The sequence below is a fragment of the Alternaria dauci genome, chromosome 1, assembly GCF_042100115.1.
Source record: "Alternaria dauci strain A2016 chromosome 1, whole genome shotgun sequence".
Classification (NCBI taxonomy): domain Eukaryota; kingdom Fungi; phylum Ascomycota; class Dothideomycetes; order Pleosporales; family Pleosporaceae; genus Alternaria; species Alternaria dauci.
In genome coordinates, this window is record NC_091272.1 from 4,113,589 (window position 1) to 4,133,364 (window position 19,776).

At 53.9% G+C, this 19,776-nt stretch overlaps 8 protein-coding genes across 8 annotated transcripts; 5 read left to right on the forward strand and 3 right to left on the reverse strand.

Moving 5' to 3' along the window:
- Window positions 1-48: 48 nt before the first annotated feature.
- Window positions 49-1,998, forward strand: ACET3X_001282 (uncharacterized protein; the record flags this gene model as incomplete). The annotated part of the gene is made up of 2 exons (XM_069446556.1): window positions 49-82; window positions 134-1,998. The coding sequence occupies 2 exons, from the start codon at window positions 49-51 to the stop codon at window positions 1,996-1,998; spliced, it is 1,899 nt and encodes a 632-aa protein (XP_069311524.1).
- A 134-nt stretch (window positions 1,999-2,132) lies between these two features.
- ACET3X_001283 (uncharacterized protein) lies at window positions 2,133-2,635 on the reverse strand (the record flags this gene model as incomplete). The annotated part of the gene is made up of 2 exons (XM_069446557.1): window positions 2,133-2,404; window positions 2,512-2,635. 2 exons carry the CDS (start codon window positions 2,633-2,635, stop codon window positions 2,133-2,135), a joined length of 396 nt encoding a protein of 131 aa, XP_069311525.1.
- A 747-nt stretch (window positions 2,636-3,382) lies between these two features.
- ACET3X_001284 (uncharacterized protein) lies at window positions 3,383-5,833 on the reverse strand (the record flags this gene model as incomplete). Its single annotated transcript, XM_069446558.1, has 4 exons — window positions 3,383-3,991; window positions 4,076-5,057; window positions 5,116-5,594; window positions 5,711-5,833. 4 exons carry the CDS (start codon window positions 5,831-5,833, stop codon window positions 3,383-3,385), a joined length of 2,193 nt encoding a protein of 730 aa, XP_069311526.1.
- A 664-nt stretch (window positions 5,834-6,497) lies between these two features.
- ACET3X_001285 (uncharacterized protein) lies at window positions 6,498-7,301 on the forward strand (the record flags this gene model as incomplete). The annotated part of the gene is made up of 6 exons (XM_069446559.1): window positions 6,498-6,556; window positions 6,604-6,714; window positions 6,759-6,775; window positions 6,822-6,967; window positions 7,020-7,100; window positions 7,170-7,301. 6 exons carry the CDS (start codon window positions 6,498-6,500, stop codon window positions 7,299-7,301), a joined length of 546 nt encoding a protein of 181 aa, XP_069311527.1.
- A 441-nt stretch (window positions 7,302-7,742) lies between these two features.
- ACET3X_001286 (uncharacterized protein) lies at window positions 7,743-12,914 on the forward strand (the record flags this gene model as incomplete). Its single annotated transcript, XM_069446560.1, has 3 exons — window positions 7,743-7,899; window positions 7,963-12,437; window positions 12,507-12,914. 3 exons carry the CDS (start codon window positions 7,743-7,745, stop codon window positions 12,912-12,914), a joined length of 5,040 nt encoding a protein of 1,679 aa, XP_069311528.1.
- Window positions 12,915-14,517: 1,603 nt separating this feature from the next.
- On the forward strand, window positions 14,518-15,180 carry ACET3X_001287 (uncharacterized protein; the record flags this gene model as incomplete). Its single annotated transcript, XM_069446561.1, has 1 exon — window positions 14,518-15,180. One exon carries the CDS (start codon window positions 14,518-14,520, stop codon window positions 15,178-15,180), a length of 663 nt encoding a protein of 220 aa, XP_069311529.1.
- A 698-nt stretch (window positions 15,181-15,878) lies between these two features.
- Window positions 15,879-16,884, forward strand: ACET3X_001288 (60S ribosomal protein uL2; the record flags this gene model as incomplete). The annotated part of the gene is made up of 5 exons (XM_069446562.1): window positions 15,879-15,980; window positions 16,059-16,119; window positions 16,179-16,273; window positions 16,329-16,634; window positions 16,684-16,884. 5 exons carry the CDS (start codon window positions 15,879-15,881, stop codon window positions 16,882-16,884), a joined length of 765 nt encoding a protein of 254 aa, XP_069311530.1.
- A 274-nt stretch (window positions 16,885-17,158) lies between these two features.
- ACET3X_001289 (uncharacterized protein) lies at window positions 17,159-19,769 on the reverse strand (the record flags this gene model as incomplete). Its single annotated transcript, XM_069446563.1, has 2 exons — window positions 17,159-17,833; window positions 17,898-19,769. The coding sequence occupies 2 exons, from the start codon at window positions 19,767-19,769 to the stop codon at window positions 17,159-17,161; spliced, it is 2,547 nt and encodes an 848-aa protein (XP_069311531.1).
- Between the last annotated feature and the right edge of the window lie 7 nt (window positions 19,770-19,776).

The following is a 19,776-nucleotide window of genomic DNA, read 5'->3' on the forward strand; positions in this document are numbered from 1 at the left end:
TTACCGAGCCCAAACATTCTCACCTCATCCAACACAGTTACTGACAAGATGGAAGACATATTCGTAACGACACAATTCAAATGTGAGCCATGATGCGAAGCCATGCTGTCCGCTCGCTACTGACCAGTGCCAGCGACCAATGTCTCCGTCCCGTCACCGACGGCAACCCACATTGCTTGCCTCAACGGCGCTCGCTTGCAGATACGATGTCTCACCACGCTGGAAGTCGTGCAGAGCATAGCGATACCCTCTGGTCAGGATCTCAAAAGCTCAAAGATTGCCTGGTCGCCTCCTGCTGCACCGCCATTGACGACCTCGATATCAAGCCGCTCAATCAACTCGACACCTTCCCGCCGATCGTCGCGTACACCACGCCCCTACTCGAACCGTGTGCTGCTGTCCGATCATGACACAACACGCGTATACGACCTTGGAGACGAGAGGTGGAACGCCGTCATCAGCAATGGCTCAGGCGGCATGGGCAAAAATGTACACGCCGAGTTTGGTACCAATGAGGATGAAGTACTCGTCTGGAGTGACTTCACCGCATGCGTCAAGATATGGTGTCTGAAGACTGGGAGGGCCGTGGAAATACGCGACCCAAAGTTTTCTGGTAAAGACGCCAAGGGGTGGGGGTATCGCCCTTCTGAGGATACAGAGGCAAGCGCGGGAAGGAGAAGAGGTGGTGTTTTGGCTTTGCTGTGTCGCGCGGCAGGCACTGACATTCTGCTGCTCTTGGCGCCAGGTACATATAAGCTTCTCAATCGTGTCGAGCTGACAACATCCGATGCAGCAGGCCTAAAATGGAGTCGTGATGGCCGCTGGTTGGCTGTCTGGGACACGGCCTCTGCCGGCTACAAACTACATATCTACACTGCCGACGGACATTTGTATCGTACCATAGCCCGCGAACCCTCGGACGACGTTAGCGAGTGGAGTGTTGAGGGCTTGGGTATCAAGACACTCGAATGGGTACCCGGGAACCAACGTCTGGCAATTGGTGGCTGGGACCGTCGCGTTCGCATCCTCTCTGCGCGTACTTTCGCACCCATCGTCTTCCTTGACCACACACCTGTCATTGATGTACCTAGCGCGCCTGTATACAGCGAAAATGTCGACAGCCAAGGCAACCGCAGCTATACGACCACTGAACAGCCCGTGACCCCTCCCAAAGCTGCCTTGGATAAGAACGAAACAGGGCTCATGAAACAAGGCATCGGCATGTTGACTTTCAATGCAGACGGAACATTATGCGCAACCCGCGACGACAGCACACCGTGTACCGCGTGGATTTGGGATCTTACAGTTCTCCGACCGCGGTGTATATTAATCCAATACAGTCCCATCAAGAACCTGCTCTGGCACCCCACCGATCCGCATCGTCTGCTCATACAAACTGCTCAAGACGAACCTGTCGTATACCTATACACAGCTGCATCATTTCACATACCCCCCTCTTCCACCTCGTCTTCCTCAACCGCTCACGCATCTTCGCATACCCAATACCCACCCGCCATACTCGTCCTATCCCCACAAATCACCAAACCAGCTGGTTCAGTACCACCTCATTGGACGATATCTTGGCTCTCAACCCCACCGGATAAGAAACAAGCGTTCATACTTGCCCATCAACAAGCACACGTACTGGTGTGGCCAGAGGGTAAAGACAAGATTCTGCGCTTTGAGCGTGATGACGAGGATGAGCAAGGGGATTCAGATGACAGCCTGTTCGATATACTCACAGGGCGAACACCAATACCTGAGCTGAGTGTGAGTAGAATTGAGGCCGGGACGGACGAGGAGATGGAGGGGGAGCAAGTGGAAGAGGATGGTCTTGGGTATGGAGATAGTGTGGGGACAGTGCAGGGGTTGGATGATACATTTAGAGGGAAGAAGAGGCAGGAGTATACGAATGATGGGGAGGATAGGGACGATAGGGAGCAGAGTCCTTACGAAGAGGGAGTGTTGGGCGAAAGTGGTATGAGTGAGATGTTTTGATCATCTTTGGTCACTGGATAATTTGGAGTTTGGGAGTTCTTCAAGGGATATACCCTCACCGCCCTTTATTTCTTTAATAACACAGAACTGAGAAGTTTGACAAAAACCTATCCTACACTTGTTGTTCCCTCCTTCTATTTCTTCTCGTCTTCAAATCCCCATCGTCCCGTTTGATCCAGCCCTAGAGGGTTCTGTCCTGTCTGCTCCTTTCCTGCAATCTTTTCCGGCGTACTCTCGTAGCTGTCTTTGTTCTTGCCGCCGAGTAACTCGGATCTCTCGTCTTCGTGGCCTAGTAAAGGACCGAGAGCGGGTCGTGTGGTGCCGCCGAGGGCGTTGCCGAGCGGACCTGTTAGACCTTTTTCTAGGGGCGCGCCGATGGGACGGAGGGCTGTGCCTAGAACGTTTCCTTTGACGCATATTAGGACGGGCATGCAAGGGGAGAGTTGCCTGTGGACAGAGAGAGAGAGAGAGGGAGCTCGACAGGAGGTTGACAGGGACGAGAAGACTACGTACCGATGGGATCTCCAATTGTGCTCAAGAGACCTCCAGATCCTTTCTTCTCCTCTTGTTCATCGTTCTGAGGTTCAGTCTGGATGTGCTGTTGCTGAGACTGCTCTTCTTGCGTCTGGTCTGACATGCTGGATAAGACTTGGTCTGCGCGTACAAGACTTGAAAATGTATGGTTTGTTGTATATCTACTTCGGTTACTGGGGGACGTGATAGAAGCTAACGAGTTTATAGAGTTAGTCGTTTAGGGGTCTGGAGAGAAGGGTCTTTATGTTCGTTGCGCGAGGTTACGCGGCGCGTTTCCAAGCTTTGGGGAGGGATGTGACGTCACACACCATGGGTGGGGACGCGCTCCCCTTCCTTTTGGCGGGGCATGCAACAAGGGGGTTGACGACATTGCCATTGACGTCGCACTACGCAGAAGATTGGAGCATTTGTAAAAGCAAGCATTCGTATCAGAAAAAGACTTCTGGTATGGCTCAAACATGATTGAACTCCGAGAAGAGGTTGCAACTTGCGTCATCCTTCCATGCCCATATGCGAAGGACTCCGACAGATGCAACTGTTGATCATGACACTATACACAGTAGAAAAACTTGAAGAAAGATAGAGACCCTGATTTGTCATGATGAGACTTTTTCCACCGTAAGTTCGCAGTACCGTAAAACAAGAAAGACAGTTCGTGAAACACTTTTGGTTCGTTTGAGGGGAGACGCGCTCGAAGGATCTGCATTCATGTGGTGGTGTTGGACTCTGAACGGTTGAGGCTATGGTAAATTCATTTTACCGCTAGCGCCTGGTACTTTACACATTAGTGGGAGCTTCTCTTTATTGTCATGCGTGACTTACTTGGTGTTGGCAGTGTGCACAATCATGCTCAGCCGGCGACAGTTGGCCGAGCGCTTGGATCAACATCCTCCTTGGTCTGGTGCGCGAAGATCGAAGTATCCAGGACCTTGTCGTTCTTGTAGCCTACTTTCGGCAATCGACCGACACGGAAGAACTTGCAGGCACTCAGGAATTTGCCGCGCCAATCAGCTTCCAAGTCTTCACCATTCTCGTGGTGGACATTGAGCAGGATCGTCTTGATGACCCTCGAAGGTCCGGTCTTAAGATAATCGTCGTCGTTGACATAGTCATATCCGCCACGAGCGCGGTAACTCGTATCGACCATGGCTAGTAATTGATCTACAAGGCATTTGCCGATGCCCTTCGAAACGAACCCCGGGTGGACAAACAGCTCCATCTCAAACGTATAGCGGTATGAGCTCGACTGACCGCAATAATCGTCCAGGTTGATGAATCCGGCTATCTTCTCACTGGCAAATCCTGGATTAACCCTGGACCGGTTGCTCTTGGAGACTGCTACCAAGTATGGAAGACCGGCGTTCACAATATCGGCGATCCGTCGAGCCATCTGATCCATAGTACGTGAGTCAAACTCAGTAGCGAAGATGGTGTTGTTGATGTAGTAATTGTATATCTCCTATAGGCAGTGTTAGTTTAGATTCATCGTTTCTTAAATCTCGGAGGTTCACAGATACGTTTGGGGGCCACAGATTCAACTTACAGAAATGCCTTCAACATCCGCTGCCTTTACAGGTCGAATGTATATGTTTGCTTCGGGATGCAGCCGACGGTCTACCATTTCCGAGGCAGGGAACTTTGACTCTGGAACGGGGCGACTCCGCTTCGCCATCAACTTGCGGTGTTTCTCCGCTGCACGCTTGTTCTTCTCTTGGACCTTTTCGTCTACAGAAACTAGCATCCAAGGTGCCGAGGGGAATTCGGGATCGTCAAAGTCGACTCGGGCATCCGGAACATCTAGGGCGCGGAGGTAGCTCGTGGGATGTGTGACTACCCTCGGGCTCCCGCCCTCGTCATCGTCGATGGTTTCTGTGTAAACCACATCTTCATATAGCTCCCACCAGGGCAAGTAGTCAACAAGGTCGTTCGCATCCAGAGGTTTCGGCTCTTTCTCTGGATTTACGAGGCCTTTCCAGAACTCTCTGAGGCTCTCACCACCAACCTTTACCTCGAGCCAGTAACGAGGTGCCAACTCTTTGCCTTTGGTAAATGTGTCGGGTGGGAAGTAGGGAGTGACTCCGTTCCTCGAATCGGGAGGATGATTGTTCACCCATTGCTCTATGTGCGTACCAAAATGACGGTCTGTATAGCCTTTGCGAGCAGACCACGTTACGTCTGGAGGCAGCCAGTCGCCATTCCAGTCGGTCAATTTCTTGATGTCGTAGTACAGGTCTCCATCGCTGTTAGACTTGAAATCGACGCCACCATCACTGTTGCTGCTGGAAGGTATGTACTTCATGTCTCTCGATTTCGGCCAAGCTGTCTTCTTGTATGGCTGCGTGCGTGAAGGCCATCGTGAGTTTCCGGACTGCTTCTTCGCGACTGGAAGGTCAGCCTTGGGCTCGTCCCAACCCTCGTAAACGACAGGCTCAAGTGTCGCAGATTCGCGCTTCGTGTCGTGTATGGACTCGTTCGTGGTCTTTGGTGACGAGGGCGAGGAATGGCGCTGATCAATTGCACCGTTACTACGAGTGTGTCAGTAAACTCAGAACGCGACAGCGAGGCGCATTTTAGCAGACTTACGGGGCGGGATCGGCGTTGCTGATGGCGGCTGGCAGGGACTGATTGGAGGTAGCAGGTGATGTGTTGACAGCAACACCACTACTATGCGCAGAGTCTGCCTTTGCAGCGTCGGCAACGGTGCGATTGCGCAGATGAGGAGGGACGTAGACGCTTGCTATACCTTTGGGCGGTCGAGCCATTCTGCCGTCTCCAACTGCCTTCTTCTTGTTGCGGAAGCGCAGCTTGTATGTGGGCTTATGTTCCTTGATCGCGTGATTGGTGTGTACTTCAGGTGGGTGAGTCGATTGGGAAGGTTCGACGGCACTAGCGCGGCGAGCAGCTGCCTTCCCACGTGCGTTTCTGCGCGGCTGTTTGCTGGTGAGGGACAGTTCGGCTTGCTGAGCTAGCCAGTTGTTGTCGGCATCGATCTGTACTGTAGGACGTTCCTCGAGAGGCAATGGCTTCCAGCGAGGACGTCCAAACTGAGGCTTACTGAGACCCTGTCGTGTGTGAGTTACAAGTGAGGTGAGAAGGTCGAGGAAAAGACGGATTTTATGTGCAGCCTCTTTGAAGCGGTCCGAGGTCGGTACGGGAAGCTAAATGCGCCTTCACTTACCACCGAATGCTTGAAGTCCTTCTCTTGTTGCCAAGTCATGGGTTCATTCTTCAGCTGTGTATTGGAGTGAGATTCCTTGACTGAGAAGTCATCCACTTCGATCAGTACCGGCAGCGGCGGCATGGTGCTGCGTGGACACCAGCTGCGTGCCGTTCGGCTCATACTGCAGGTTTCCGATATGTCCGGCAGGGAAGAGACAAGCAAGGGCCCTAGAGCATACTCAGAAGAACAGGAGGAGTGACAAAAGACGAGTGGGAGAAAGGAAAACTGAAGTTTAAAAGCCTTTGGGCCAGTGTGTTATAGCCTCTTCGACGGAGCTGCCTAGTGGATTCGGTGGGAGTAGCCGATTCTCTCTCACCTCCTTCCTCATTACAGAGGTTTGTCTGATTGTGACAGATCACACGTGGCTGGTACCAGTGCACGCCAACGGAGGCAGGCGATATCTGCAAGCAGTACAAGTACCGTCACTGATAGAAAATGAGACATGCCCGGTATCCTCGAGTTAATAAACACACGTCTTGGATGAATAAGAAAAGGGAACCGATTCTCAAGTGCACAGCTGCGTTTACACACGCCTTTCCCCGCCCAATCTATACAGCCTATAGCGTCTGATAGATTGGTGGCCAGGCTTCCCAGAGAGCGACGTTGTTGCGACGTTGTGGCTGCAGCATGACTTGCCGTCGTGTGCAAGCGTCCGTAAACAGTTTAGCCGCTTGACGGATGAGTGGAGCTCATCCCATTGACTGCCCAACGAACAAGACAGAACTTGGAAAGTGAAAAGCGCAAAATGCTGTCTATATTGCGAAAAGCGCGTCTCAAGGACAAGGAGATGCGAATTCTGATGCTGTGCGTATGCCGAGATTGCTGGACGGACCAAAAGCTCACCGCGCCAGTGGTCTTGACAACGCAGGAAAGACGACTATAGTGAAGAAGATGATGAATGAGGATGTGAACAGCGTCAGTCCTACACTCGGCTTCATCATCAAGACGATCGAGTACGATGGGTATGTACAACAGCCCGACCTGCGCAACGAAACTGATGGAAAAGATACAAACTAAACATATGTAATGCACCCGCATGCGCCCGGAGAATGCTGTACTGACAAGACAGGGGATGTCGGCGGCCAGAAAACGTTGCGGACGTACTGGAAGAACTACTTTGAGAAGACAGACACGCTCATCTGGGTCGTTGATGCAACCGACCGCGAGCGGATAGACGACTGTCGGAACGAGTTGGCGGGGTTGCTGCTGGAAGAGGTTTGAACAAGCATGATGCCTCCCGACGGCCACCAGCAGCTAACGAGAGCAGCGCCTGTCCGGAGCAAGCCTGCTGGTTTTCAAAAACAAGAGCGACGTTCCCGGATCCATGACGGAAGGCGAGATTCGCGAGGTGGGTTGACGGCGGTCTACAGAACGTGTTGAGCCTGGTTGGCGGGCCAATGCTAACGGTGGCGTACAGGGACTGCGACTCGACGCCATCAAGACACACAAGTGGCACATTATGAGCTGCAGTGCTATGACGGGAAGCAACTTGCAGCAAGGTCTTGAGTGGGTGGTACAGGATGCAAAGGCTCGACTCTTCCTGTACTGAAGCGTGTCGGCACACATCGGGGCTGCAAGGGGCAAGGAGCAAGGAGCCCAAAGGCTCGGTGCGGGTAGTGCAACGGTAGTCGAATGACAGGCTCCAACCGCCCAATTGTGGAGCTGGCGTCAAGTGGCCGCAGCTGGAACGCTCATAGTATAAACAAACAGCCGTCGAGGCCGTCTTGACGACCTGCACTCTACTTTCTCTCTGCCACTCTCTTGGCCCATTCGCTCGTTGGATGCCGTCTGCTCGCCCGCCTTGCGTCTGAGACACACGGGAGCATTTGCAGCCAAGCATGACATAACCGAGTCGAAGCAAATTAACGACTGTCTAGCTCAGGATCCGCCTGGGATTCATTTCACTGCCGAGCATCTTCAACCCTTGCGCATAACTCCCGTAGCGCACATTGGCCTGTGATTGCCTGGCCTTCTCATCGCCCACACCACCATGTCGTCGGACGACACCAAGGAAATCGATCCTTCCGAGTTTGTGCAGCGGATCCAACGACTAGGCGACCAACGAGACCGCGAGGATGCCGAGCGCGTCAAGAAGCTCGAGGAGGAGCTGATACAGGGACGCAGCGAGCGACTAGCGCGGCGAGCAGGTTTGTTTTTGTCTATCCGTTGGCCTCGTCCACGACGCTGATGTTTTTCCACCCCCCAAACAGAGCGAGCCCGTTCCATCTCCCCCGACAAGCCATATACTCCCCAATCGCCGCGCTCTGCCACCGCCACCCCCCGAGCGGTACAGGAAAAGGCTGCCAGCACGCCCACACCGACCATGAGCCCTCCCGCTCAAGACACGGGACGCGACGAATCGCTGCAGCGCCTCACGAGCTCTCCCACGACGGCGACTCTCGAGGACACGGAGCCCAAGAAGCCTGCTACCAGCGCGGCAGCATTGGGGCGCTCAGGCACGCTGTCGTGGAACCAGAGGCCCAAGTCGGGCAGCATGCGCCGGCCGCTGTCAGTAGCCTCACGCTCGCCCGAGCGAGCCTCTGCTGGCAACACACCCGAACCACCGTCCTCGCCCGAGGCAAACCCTTCCAGAAGCTCCATTGCAGCGTCTTTGGGCGCCAAGGATCCAAACTTCTTCCGGCAGTCAGCAGAGGGCGGAAGGGGGTCGGCGGCATTCAGGAAAAACCAGGATGATGCCGCTTCCGAGACAGGCTCCGTGTCGGGCAGACGGCAGCTGCCAGGCATGTCGCGCGAGTCGACGGTAGAGCCCGAGGTGAGCAGTCCGCCGGCAGGAAGCATGCGCTCCAGCTCGCCCGGCTCCCGCGCTGGCTCCGTGCGAGGCAGCGCCGTGATGAGCAACCGCTTCTCCTCCAGCACGTCCGTCTCTGGCGGCGATGCAGAGTCTCTCGCCAAGGGACGGTCGCACCTTCCAACGCTCGACTCCCAAAAGTTTGCCCCGCCTTCCGAACCAGACTCGTCCGTGGACGGTGGAGACAGCGAGCGTGCCGCACGCGCCCTCGCCATGTCGCCCACCCAAGGGAGAATCTCGCCCGAACGGGAGCGATCAGCGTCGCCTACCAAGGGCATGGGCGGCTTCGTGCAAAGTGCCATGCTCAAGCGAAGCGATAGCGTAAGCAAGAGGTGGAGCACGCAGACACCGCCAGTTCTGAGCAGGCAAAACTCCACCTTGAGCAACCGCGGGAGCGTCTACGGCTCAATCTCCGGCCTTGAGCGACCCGCCCTGACTAGAGACAACTCCGTCGAACCCTCGTCCTCGCGCCCTGCCTCGAGCTACAGCAATGCGACCGTAACCGGAGCCGACAAGGACAGCGCATCCAAAGACGAGTTCGTCAAGCCTGCCCTGCCCCACCGTCACAGCAGAGCCAAGTCGGTTGCATCGACCTTCAGCGACAAGGACGCACTGCAAGACGATTTCTCGCCCCCGAGCCCCTCGAAGCGGTGGAGCCCTACAAAGTCGACCTGGCTGGAGAGCGCGCTGAGCAGGCCAGAGTCGCCCAAGCCGAAGCAATCGGCTCCAGCGCAACCCGCGTGGATGGCAGAAATCAATCGCATCAAGCAACAGCGTAGCAGTGTGGACCTGGGCAAGGGCAGCCCGTTCGGAGAGCCGTCTGGTTCGGGTCGCACATCACCTATAAAAGATATACAGTTGAAGCCTGTAGGCCTCCGCAGGCCCGAGTCTCCCAAGAAGGAAGAGCCTGCCGAACCCAAGAAGATGGAGACCCTCAAAGAAGCGTCACCGAGTCTTACACCTGCGTTGACACCAAAGCCCTTGTTCACCAAAAAAGAAGAACAAAAGCCCGCAGCTGAAGCATCACCAACGGCGGCCGAGTCGGAAGTTACAAAGGGCGCTCCCGAGCCGGCTACTACCGAAGCAACCGCTCCCATCCCTATCAAGTCGGCATCACCGCCGCCGGCTGCTGAACAACCACCGACACCAGTAGAGTCCAAACCAGTAGCGTCACGATTCAATCAGGACACTGGACGTGGTCTCCCCGTGTCGAAGCCGAAAACGCCACCCAAGAAAGATTTCCGCGCTGGACTGAAGCCGCGCCGACCGCCTCCTGATAATTCAAAGAAGGAAGGAGAGGTCAATGAATTGCAGAACGTGTTTGGGAGACTAAGAAAGGCTGAAACCAAGAACTACGTTGCGCCGGACGTGCTCAAGGACAACATTACACGAGGCAAAGGCGCTCTGAACATAACCGGTGGGCCCAAGCCTACAGTCCGAAAAGATGAGTTCAGGGAGAGCCTCATCAAGAGGAAATCTACCATCTTTGACAAGGCTCAAGAAGAGGGCTCAGCGTTGAAGAGATCGGACAGCGTGTCGAAGCCATCGCCTCCGACGCCAGAGGCTATTGCAAAGAAGAAGGTCTTGAACCGAGCAGACAGTGATCCGAAAGCTGTTGCACCGAAAGAACCAGAGCCCATACCGGAAGCTCTGATGAGGAGGAAGAGCTTAGCGGCGAATAGACCTGTCATGAACGACAAGCCAGCACAGCCCGCACCCGCCTCCACGACAAAAGAGCCAGCAATATCTGGCAAGCTCGCGGGTCGATTCAATCCTGCACTAGCTGGCATGCTCGCCCGAGGCCCACCTCCTCTTGCGATGAACAAGTCTACATCAAGTGCTGAGGTAGACGTGTCTCCTACCAGGCCTGCGCAGGAAGAAAAGTCCGGACCCGCCCCGGAGCTGCAACACATGACGAAAGGTCGTGCGCGCGGACCGAAGCGAAGGGCACCGGCCTCGAAACCTACGACTACCGAACCGGAGAAGACTCAAGAAAAGGCTCAAGAGAAGGTACCTACTGCTACCGTTGCTCCCTTGGCCAAACTAGAGCATGTCTATCCTAGCTCTGAGCCTTCCAAGACTAACGGAACACCAGAGGAGCGACCGGTAGCCAGGACGCCAGCCAGACAGTCGTCGACTGACAAGCCTGCCACCCCAGCCAAATCAGCGCGCATCTCGTCCGGAGCCTTTGCGAAAGCCTCCCCCCCAGAGCCTCCCAAGAAGCCAGAGTCCTCGGAACTAGATCGAACGGTTCCTGATTCGCAGGTCTTGCCCAAGCCTTCGCCACGACCAGAGTCCATCAGCTCACCGAAGCCGTCCTCGCCTGGAATACCTAAGAAGCCGACGTCTCTGGAGTTCGAAAGACGAGTTTCTGGGTCGCACAACACGCCGCAGAAGACATCGTTGCCCAAACAAATCGAATCACCAAAGTCGGCTTCACCCACGTCTTCCCCAGCCACACCTCATTCTCGATTCTCGCGCCCTTTACCGACGTTACCTACCAAGCCAGCAGCAGAGAGTCCCCGGTCGACACCACTTCGGGAGATCTCAACACCCAATGTCGAGATCTCGCCAACGAAGGAGGAGTCTTCACCTGAGAAGACTACGTTCTCATCGGTCAAGAGCGCCACCACACTATGGGGCAGATCCTCAGCTTCTTCATCGCCCGCTCCAGCAAGAGTCAAGGCGCCGATCAAACTCCCTACGCAAGCAGACGAACAGGCTGCAATGAAGGATGCGGGCTTGATTCGCTCATCGGAGTCAGAAACCAAGGCTCTGCCCAATCCACCACAGTCAAGCTCGCAATCGCCGACTGAATCCAAGCCTCTGCCACCGAAGCCAAAACCTGTCGGGCTAGGCTTCAGCTTAGGAAGCCTGGGTGGGTTCGTCGCGTCTCGATCACGAGAATCTAGTCCTCAACTACCCAAGAACGCACCCATGTCGCCGCCAGGAAGCGCAAACAGACCATTCTCTGAGCCTTCCATTGTGTCACCGACTCTCCCAAAGCATGAAGGAATGTTTGCAGACTTCTTCGATGAAGCCCCTGTGACTGAAGGCCAGCTGCCCGACAACATCGATACCATGTACATACTAAAATCTCCGCCGCTTGACCTAGGTCCATCAGGGAAGATTCGTACATTGCGCAAGCAGATCCAAGAAGTAACTGGTGATGGGAGACTCACCCCTGTGCCTGCGCAAGAAGAACATATCCTGTTCCAGGATTCGATGTACCTGTGCACGCATGTTTACGATGACGCAAGGGGTGGCAGGCACACCAGCGTCTACTTGTGGGCTGGTAATGGTGTGGCAGAGCCTACACTAGAAGATGTACAACTCTTTGCAAAGAACCATGCACGTCAAAATCAGGGTACGCTTCTAGTCATCCGCCAAGGTCAAGAGACGCCCAACTTCTTTGAAGCCCTGGGTGGTATCGTCATCACACGACGTGGTGCAAAGCCAGCGGCGAAGGAATTTATGCTTTGCGGCCGTCGCCATCTTGGGCACCTTGCTTTTGACGAAGTCGATTTCTCACTCAAGAGTCTATGCTCCGCCTTCCCCTATCTTGTCTCCACCTCGGCTGGTAAAGTTTTTCTTTGGAAGGGTCGCGGCTGTTCTGCTGAGGAGCTATCTGGTGCACGTCTTATGGGCATGGACCTCGCGCCTACTGGCGACTACAACGAGATTGATGAAGGCGCCGAACCTCCAAGCTTCCTTAACAACATATTTCCTCCGTCTCAAGTCCCAGCAAAGGGCCCTGCCATTCCCCGCTCAGCAGACCATTGGCGCTACAAAGCCACATCCGACAAGTACCGCGTACGCCTCTACAAGATTGAACAAACGACTGGCCAGCCGGCAGGATGGGGCCAAGCACTCCAGGTGAGCAGCTCCTTTTTCGCACCGCTGCTACGAAGACCATCTTGGAACGCTGCTGAACAGACGCCGCAGACGCCGCTTACACCCAAGACACCGCAAGGTGTTGTCAAGACCGAAGTGAAAGAGATCATGCCTTTCTCTCAGAGGGATCTGGAGCCGGAGAACGTATATGTACTTGACGCGTTTTTCGAGATGTATATCATCGTTGGTCCTTTGTCTCGCACACAAGCGCCTGCATTCTCCACTGCCCTCATGTTCGCGCAAGCCTATGGCATGCTCGCTGTGTCAGAGGAAGACCGTCCATTCATGCCCGTTACTACGGTTGTACTAGAAGGTGTACCTCGCGATATGAAGGTCCTTTTCCGACACTGGGATGATAAGCTCATTCCTGCAGCTGGCTTGATGAGCGGTAAACTTGGCCGAGGCAAGAGTTTGAGGATCGTTGGCTTGGAGAAAGCTATCGAGGCTACGCGGAGATAGATGATAGAGGCATGAGTCGGGTTGTTCTATTATACTGACATGAGGGTCCTTGGGGACAAGCGACTTACTTGCGCTTTCTATTCGCTGTACATATCTTATACCTGCATTATATCTGGCGGCGGATGCATCGGGCTTGCACATCGGCGTCACGGCGCCATTACGCACCGGCCTCAAGAGTAAGGCCATGGAATTCAGATTTCTGCTCATGCGGAGCTGCTATGATCACACTGCTTAAACTCGTACCTTGTCGTCATGTGCTCACCAGTTCGCTGACAGTAGCGTTGTCTACAAAAGATTTTGTCATCTTAGATTATTTCGGGTGAGTATTAGGTCCAGAACATTACCGGAGATGAGGGGATGTTTCTGAGGCGGATACGTGGTGTTTCAGTTGTACCGATGTATTCACCCGTACCACTGTATCCATCTTGCTCTCAGACCAGCAATCCCCCTGGTTTCGCTCCGCGGACTACTTTCTAGGTTCTCCGGCCGTTGTCGAGATGATCTGTGTAGTCGTTCCATACGTTCCACCTTGACGTTATTATCGGAAGAATAGCAGGCGCGACACCTGTATATAACGTCACGATCTGTGGCGCTGTTTCATACACAAGACTATGCCTAAGAAACGAGACAAAATAGACCATTCATGCCTTGGGCTTGTCTCAAAGTGGATCGCATAACCACTTTCTATTTAGGTGTCAGCGTCGCAATGGAAGACGTCCGGAACATGTAGATACAACAACAGATCCAGATAGGCATCAATCAATACGCAAACGAAATACTTCAATGCGACCTATCTAGGTACGAACTGAGCATTGTTCATGTCATCTAGACCTTGCTCGCATCAACCTTTCGCATCAACCTTTCGCATCCTCCCGCCGGCACCTCCTTCGGCTTCTCTAGTGGCCGCATTGATGCGCCTTGCCCAAAGGGCTATCGGAAGACGCCACATGAAGATTTGCCTCGAAGGGGTCAGCACAGGTACACATGATCCATTTGCCCCTTCCTCTACACCGCATGTGTGATGGAAGAAACGACCACAGCCGCGCTGTGGTAACGGAACGCGTCAATACTTGCCATAATAGCCGGCGGTATGTTGGCTAGCATGGCAGAAGGGTCCTGGGTATCCAAGCCTATCCAAGCTTTTGCCGAGGGAAACAAGCATGACGATCCATGCACCGCGGTGCACGACTGGTAGGCTTCCCCACAGAACACTTTACTCATCTACCGTAGCTTGACGGAGCTTAATTAATCGGGGGCACTGCTCATTTGCGCTACTGGTGGAATTCGTCCGAGGATCCAAGGTGTCTTAGGTCTGTCCGAATGAGCGACCGCTCATCCCCGGGGCGCGGGTGCATCGTTCACATCTGGATAGGGCACAGGGAAGCAGTGGCAAGGCTTCGGCGATGGGCCTTGAAACAATCGCAATATGTTTGGTGCCATGTGCGAAGAGCCTTTTAACCGTTCCGTTGTATATAGACCAAAGACTTGGAAGGACGAATAAGCTCACCACCAAGCTGCTCATCTCATCTACACAAGCATCGTTCACTTCCACTCTCTTCTCTTATCAATTGACATTCTTTTCTACCACTCTGCTTTCTTCAACATGGTTGCCTTTAGCTCTCTCGTCCTCGGCCTCAGCGCCATCGCTGGCTCTGCCTACGCTGCACCCACTGCCGATGTCCCTGACTTCGAGCTTGGAGGCAAGGCCCTTGCCGCCCGTCAGGACTACAACCAGAACTACAAGACTTCTGGCAACGTTCAGTTCTCTCCCACCAACAATGGCTACTCAGTCAACTTCTCCAACGCCGGCGATTTCGTCGTAGGAAAGGGCTGGACCAAGGGCACCACCCGCAAAATCAACTTTCAGGGTTCTACCTCTCCTTCGGCCGGAACTGTCCTCGTCTCCGTTTACGGCTGGACGACCGGCCCCTTGATCGAATACTATATCCAGGAGTACACCTCTAACGGCGCTGGTTCTGCCCAGGGTACCAAGATGGGCCAGGTGACTTGCGACGGCTCCGTTTACGACATCTGGAAGCACACGCAGGTCAACCAGCCTTCTATCCAGGGCACGACCACATTCACTCAGTACATCAGCAACCGTGTTAACAAGAGGCCCGGCAGCGGCACTGTCACCACCAAGTGCCACTTTGACGCTTGGGCCAAGCTCGGCATGAACTTGGGTCAGCACAACTACCAGACTCTTGCTACTGAGGGCTGGGGCAACGCCGCTGGAAAGTCTCAGTACACCATCACTGGCTCGTAGATTCTCCGCCACGAGATGAGGCGCTGGGTGCCGATGACAAGGGGATTGTCTGCGGGCGCAATGCAGTGGTCGACTTGAGGAGGAACATGTGTGGTTGTTGATGGTTTCTTGCTGTAGATACTTGGTTTTCTTCATTTCTTTCGATCTCAGTCCCCTTTGAGGGGTCTTGACATGTCCCTTGCATGTAGATATTGCACTTTTACATAGAAACAACTTTCCTGGTTCTGCTGTCCTGAGGACAGACAGCGAAACAACATTTGATTGCTACACGTGACTCGGTGTCTGTTTCGACGAGCGGAACGAGAGAGTTCTTAACCACTGCGAGACGAAGGGCCTTGAGTCCAGCTGGGGACGGGGTAAAGGAAACTGACTTTCAAGCGAGGAGTTTGAGCGTGGTGTGATGTACAACAAAGTGGCCATCTGTCGCAGGGGAAGTCGAAGTGGAAGCGAATGTAGGAAAGAGCAAAAGACACGAAAGCTGGCGCCGAGTGCCGAGACACACCTGCAGTTTTTGATCGTGCTGATGACGGCGTGGTTGTCCTTCCCCGACTGCTGTCTCGAGTTCGGGGCGCGTGCGCTAGACCGCAAACGGCTAGCGCCTCACACGTTCGAAATTGTGTCTCGCTAAGCGACTGACCATATTCCTCTGTCCTGCGAACTCCAACGACCGACATCCAACTCACATCAACACCGTCGTCATGGGTAGGGTCATTCGCAACCAACGTAAGGGTCGCGGCTCTATCTTCACGGCCAACACCCGCCTGAACAAGAACCCCGCCCAGTTCCGCACGCTCGACTTCGTACGTTCGCCGCCCGCGCAATCCGCGAAATTGGACACACACACACACACACTGGGAACAGAGGGCTAATGGGTGCAGGCTGAGCGCAATGGATACATCCGGGGTGTCGTAAAGGAGATTGTCCACGACTCTGGTCGTGGTGAGTACCCAGTGCGAGAATTGGGCTCTGGCGCCATTTTCTAACAATTCTGTCCACAGGCGCTCCCCTCGCCAGGGTCACCTTCCGCAACCCCTACAAGTTCAAGCTCAACACCGAGACCTTCATCGCCAACGAGGGCATGTACACTGGCCAGGTTAGTTGGCGCATTCTGGGCTGCTGGACATGGCACAAGATCTAACATGGCAAAGTTCATCTACGCCGGAAAGAACGCTGCGCTCACCATCGGCAACGTCCTCCCCCTCGCTTCCGTCCCCGAAGGTACTGTTCTCACCAACGTCGAAGACAAGAACGGTGACCGTGGCGCGCTCGGCCGTACCTCTGGTAACTACGTTACCGTCATCGGCCACAACCCCGATGAGGGCAAGACCCGTGTCAAGCTCCCATCTGGTGCCAAGAAGGTCCTCCCCAGCTCGTGCCGTGGTATGGTCGGTATCGTCGCTGGTGGTGGCCGCACAGACAAGCCTCTCATGAAGGCGTCGCGTGCCAAGCACAAGGTATGCACAATCACCATGTGCTCAGAAGAGCATTGCTAACACACGATAGTTCGCTGCCAAGCGCAACAGCTGGCCCAGGACTCGTGGTGTTGCCATGAACCCCGTCGACCATCCTCACGGTGGTGGTAACCACCAGCATATCGGTAAAGCCTCGACCATCTCCCGGTACGCCACCCAGGGTCAAAAGGCCGGTCTCATCGCCGCGCGGAGGACAGGTCTGCTCCGTGGTACCCAGAAGACAAAGGACTAGAGTGGTGCTTTGTGATCTGGTGGCGTTGGTCTACGATAGGAACGACAAAGATGCGGTCGGTTATTCTCTCCATACCTCTACATGCGGGTGGCCGGGCGTTATAACGAAATGGAAACTTCTCGGCAAGCTAGGCTTTCTTCTACTATGGCTTGCATGCATGATAGGTCCTTTAGGGAATGTGATTCCGAAAAATGTATCTGATCTGAACTTCTGACACTTGTCCTCTATGATTCCCGTGCTGTGATTGCATTCTGCTATAACATGTTGAAAGCACCTATGCTCCACCCATACTGACATCGCCATCTCTGTCTTCGGCTTCACTTTCACTGCCAATCCAACTACCATCGTCTCTGCCGTCCTTGTCCCTTTTCATCCTAAAGTCCATATCCAGCACTCTGTAATGTTTCCTATCGCTCCCCAACACCATAATCACCCTCCTACCTTTCCTGCCATTGACTTCTAACCTCAGTGGTGTGAACCGGCCTTCAAAGACATGTCTCGTGTGCTTCTCGATCATCTCACGCGTTATGGCTATGTTGTTACGCGATGGTGAAGATGGCGGCGTGCCCTGTGGAAGGAGATGCTGCTGTACCGATGCGTGTGGAAGTGGATTGTAAGTGATGATAGGGTGTTCGTGAGACATGTCATTGGTGTTGGGCGTATATGGTAGAGAAATGATAACGTTCGACATGGTTTTCTCTTCCAATGGGACTCGTAGGAGGACAAGAAGGGAAGAGTCGTCTGCGAATTTCGCGTCTAGGATCTTGATGTCTTTGGTAGACATAGAAGCGGGGGAGAAGTCGAGGGTCGAGATGGCATAGGCTTGTATATCCTTGCGTACATTGGATGTACTTTGTGTGTTTGACAAGCGGTGGATATACAGCGTGGTGGGTGACGACAGGGGTGAGAGTGCAATGTATGTGCTCATGCTGTCTGAGGACGTTGATGGCTGTATAGTGATACGTTAGCATATGTGAATCATCATTGTTCTTCAAAATGGAAACAAGGCCTACCTCAAACACCATCCTCATGTGCAGTATACTTATTTCATCCGTCTCCCCAAGATCTTCGAGAACAACACCAGAGTTCATCTGTATGTTCGCTTCCTGCCATTTACTAACCTGCTTCAACAGGCCCATGACCCCTGTACTCAGATGCCCAAGTACATGTTCTAAACACAGTGCCTCTTCTTTGAATGTCGCACCCTCCTTCAACAACTCGACAGCCTTTTTCGTATCTTCGTAGCTCGCTGCCTCTCTTCCCTTGGCCTTTGGATCCAGTTGCGCCTCTGGCCTAAAGAATGGCGCAACATCAGACTTGGTAAGTCCATACTGGATGTACGCCAACACCTGCGAAACGTCAACGCCCGGATCTCGCTGTTCCATCTCAGCTCGAGACTGCGAGTCCGGCTCCGTAGCTTCATAGTCGATGGTGAATCTCAGCCATTTACTGAAGTGGTGGAATTGCCTCTTCTCCTCTGATGCATACAACATAGCCGTATGAGCGAGCAACCGCATGTTCTTCAACGTCTCCAACAGCGCGGAGAATTCACCCATGGGCCCACTGAATATCCATTCTTGATCGTGGAATTGTGCAAGACCGCGCAGGCGCGAGATCACGATGGAACAGCGATCGAGTGCCGGGATGAGATTTTCATGCAGAAGCGCTAGAAGCGTCGTGAAGGATGTCGTAACAGTATTGTCCCAGCGTTTATGTCCTGCCTCTGCGAGTTCATCAACGAGCCATTCTTTGAGGACTGGGTTACAGTTTCCCGTGCATGCTGTGTGAAACAGGTTCGTGACGAGGTCGCCTAGTTCCTTCTCCTCGAGCGTTTCGCTGATATTCATCATGAATTTGCGGGGGAGATCTTGAGCGTGCTTGAAGAAGGCGCGGATGCGTTGAAGGGTCTGTGTGATGTAAAGCAGGAGGTTTTGGAGCTGTGATGTCTTTGCTGCGATGAGATGAAGGTAGACACCAGCCAAGGGGATGAAGTTCAATGTTAGCGGAATGTAGGCGATGCTCTTCTTTTGGGGTGAGGCAGCGGATGTTGTTTGCATGAGGAGGCTATGCGTGCAACTGTACGGGTGGCTTGTATGAAGTAAGGGTGTGCTCGAAATGTTCCAAGCTCCGGGTAGCTGGACGTTTACTGTTTCCAGCGAATCGTAGATAGAAGGATGGACCGTTCCGCGGTCAGTCATTCGAATGAACATGTCGACGGAATTGTGATCTTTCAGGTGATGCGAATGCAGGAGTGAGTCTGCCTCCGCCTGCGAGCTGAACGCTCCAGAATCCGCTTGCGAGATGCGCATAAATGGTAACGCTGGTGGCAAAGGTATTGCAGGAAGTTTGGGTAGCAGCGCTTCAATATCCATCATAGCAAGCTGGTCCGGTAGATCGGGCGCAATATCCAATGTCTGAAAGTCTGGCTGGCGCTGCAGGAAGTCCTCCAGCGTGGTATCGTCCTTGAATGCATCCCATTCCTCGGTTGTAGGATGGCCAAAGACGGCAGTCTTAGCAGACGTTTTGTTGTTCGCCTTCTTTGGTTTCAGCCCTGTCCGCTTCTTCACAGTCTCGACATTGATGAAATTTAAACCCCAACCAATACACGTCACCCTGACCGGAGCCTCGTCATCTATCGTGTCACCACCAGCTCTCCCAACCTCCGGCAGCATGACGTCTTTGTGCGTGATCTTGCCCGTCTCGGCACTAACCAAGTCTGTGCTCCCGTCACTCCAACTGACAGCGATGCTCTTGCCATTGAACTCCCACTGTAGCGCTTGGACGCGCAAATCCTCGTTCTTTCTTTTCAACCCAAATGCTCTTTGACCGTTGATCCGGTAGACATCGAGATTCTCCTCATCGGTAACCAAGGCTATGAGGTCCATGGTTGGA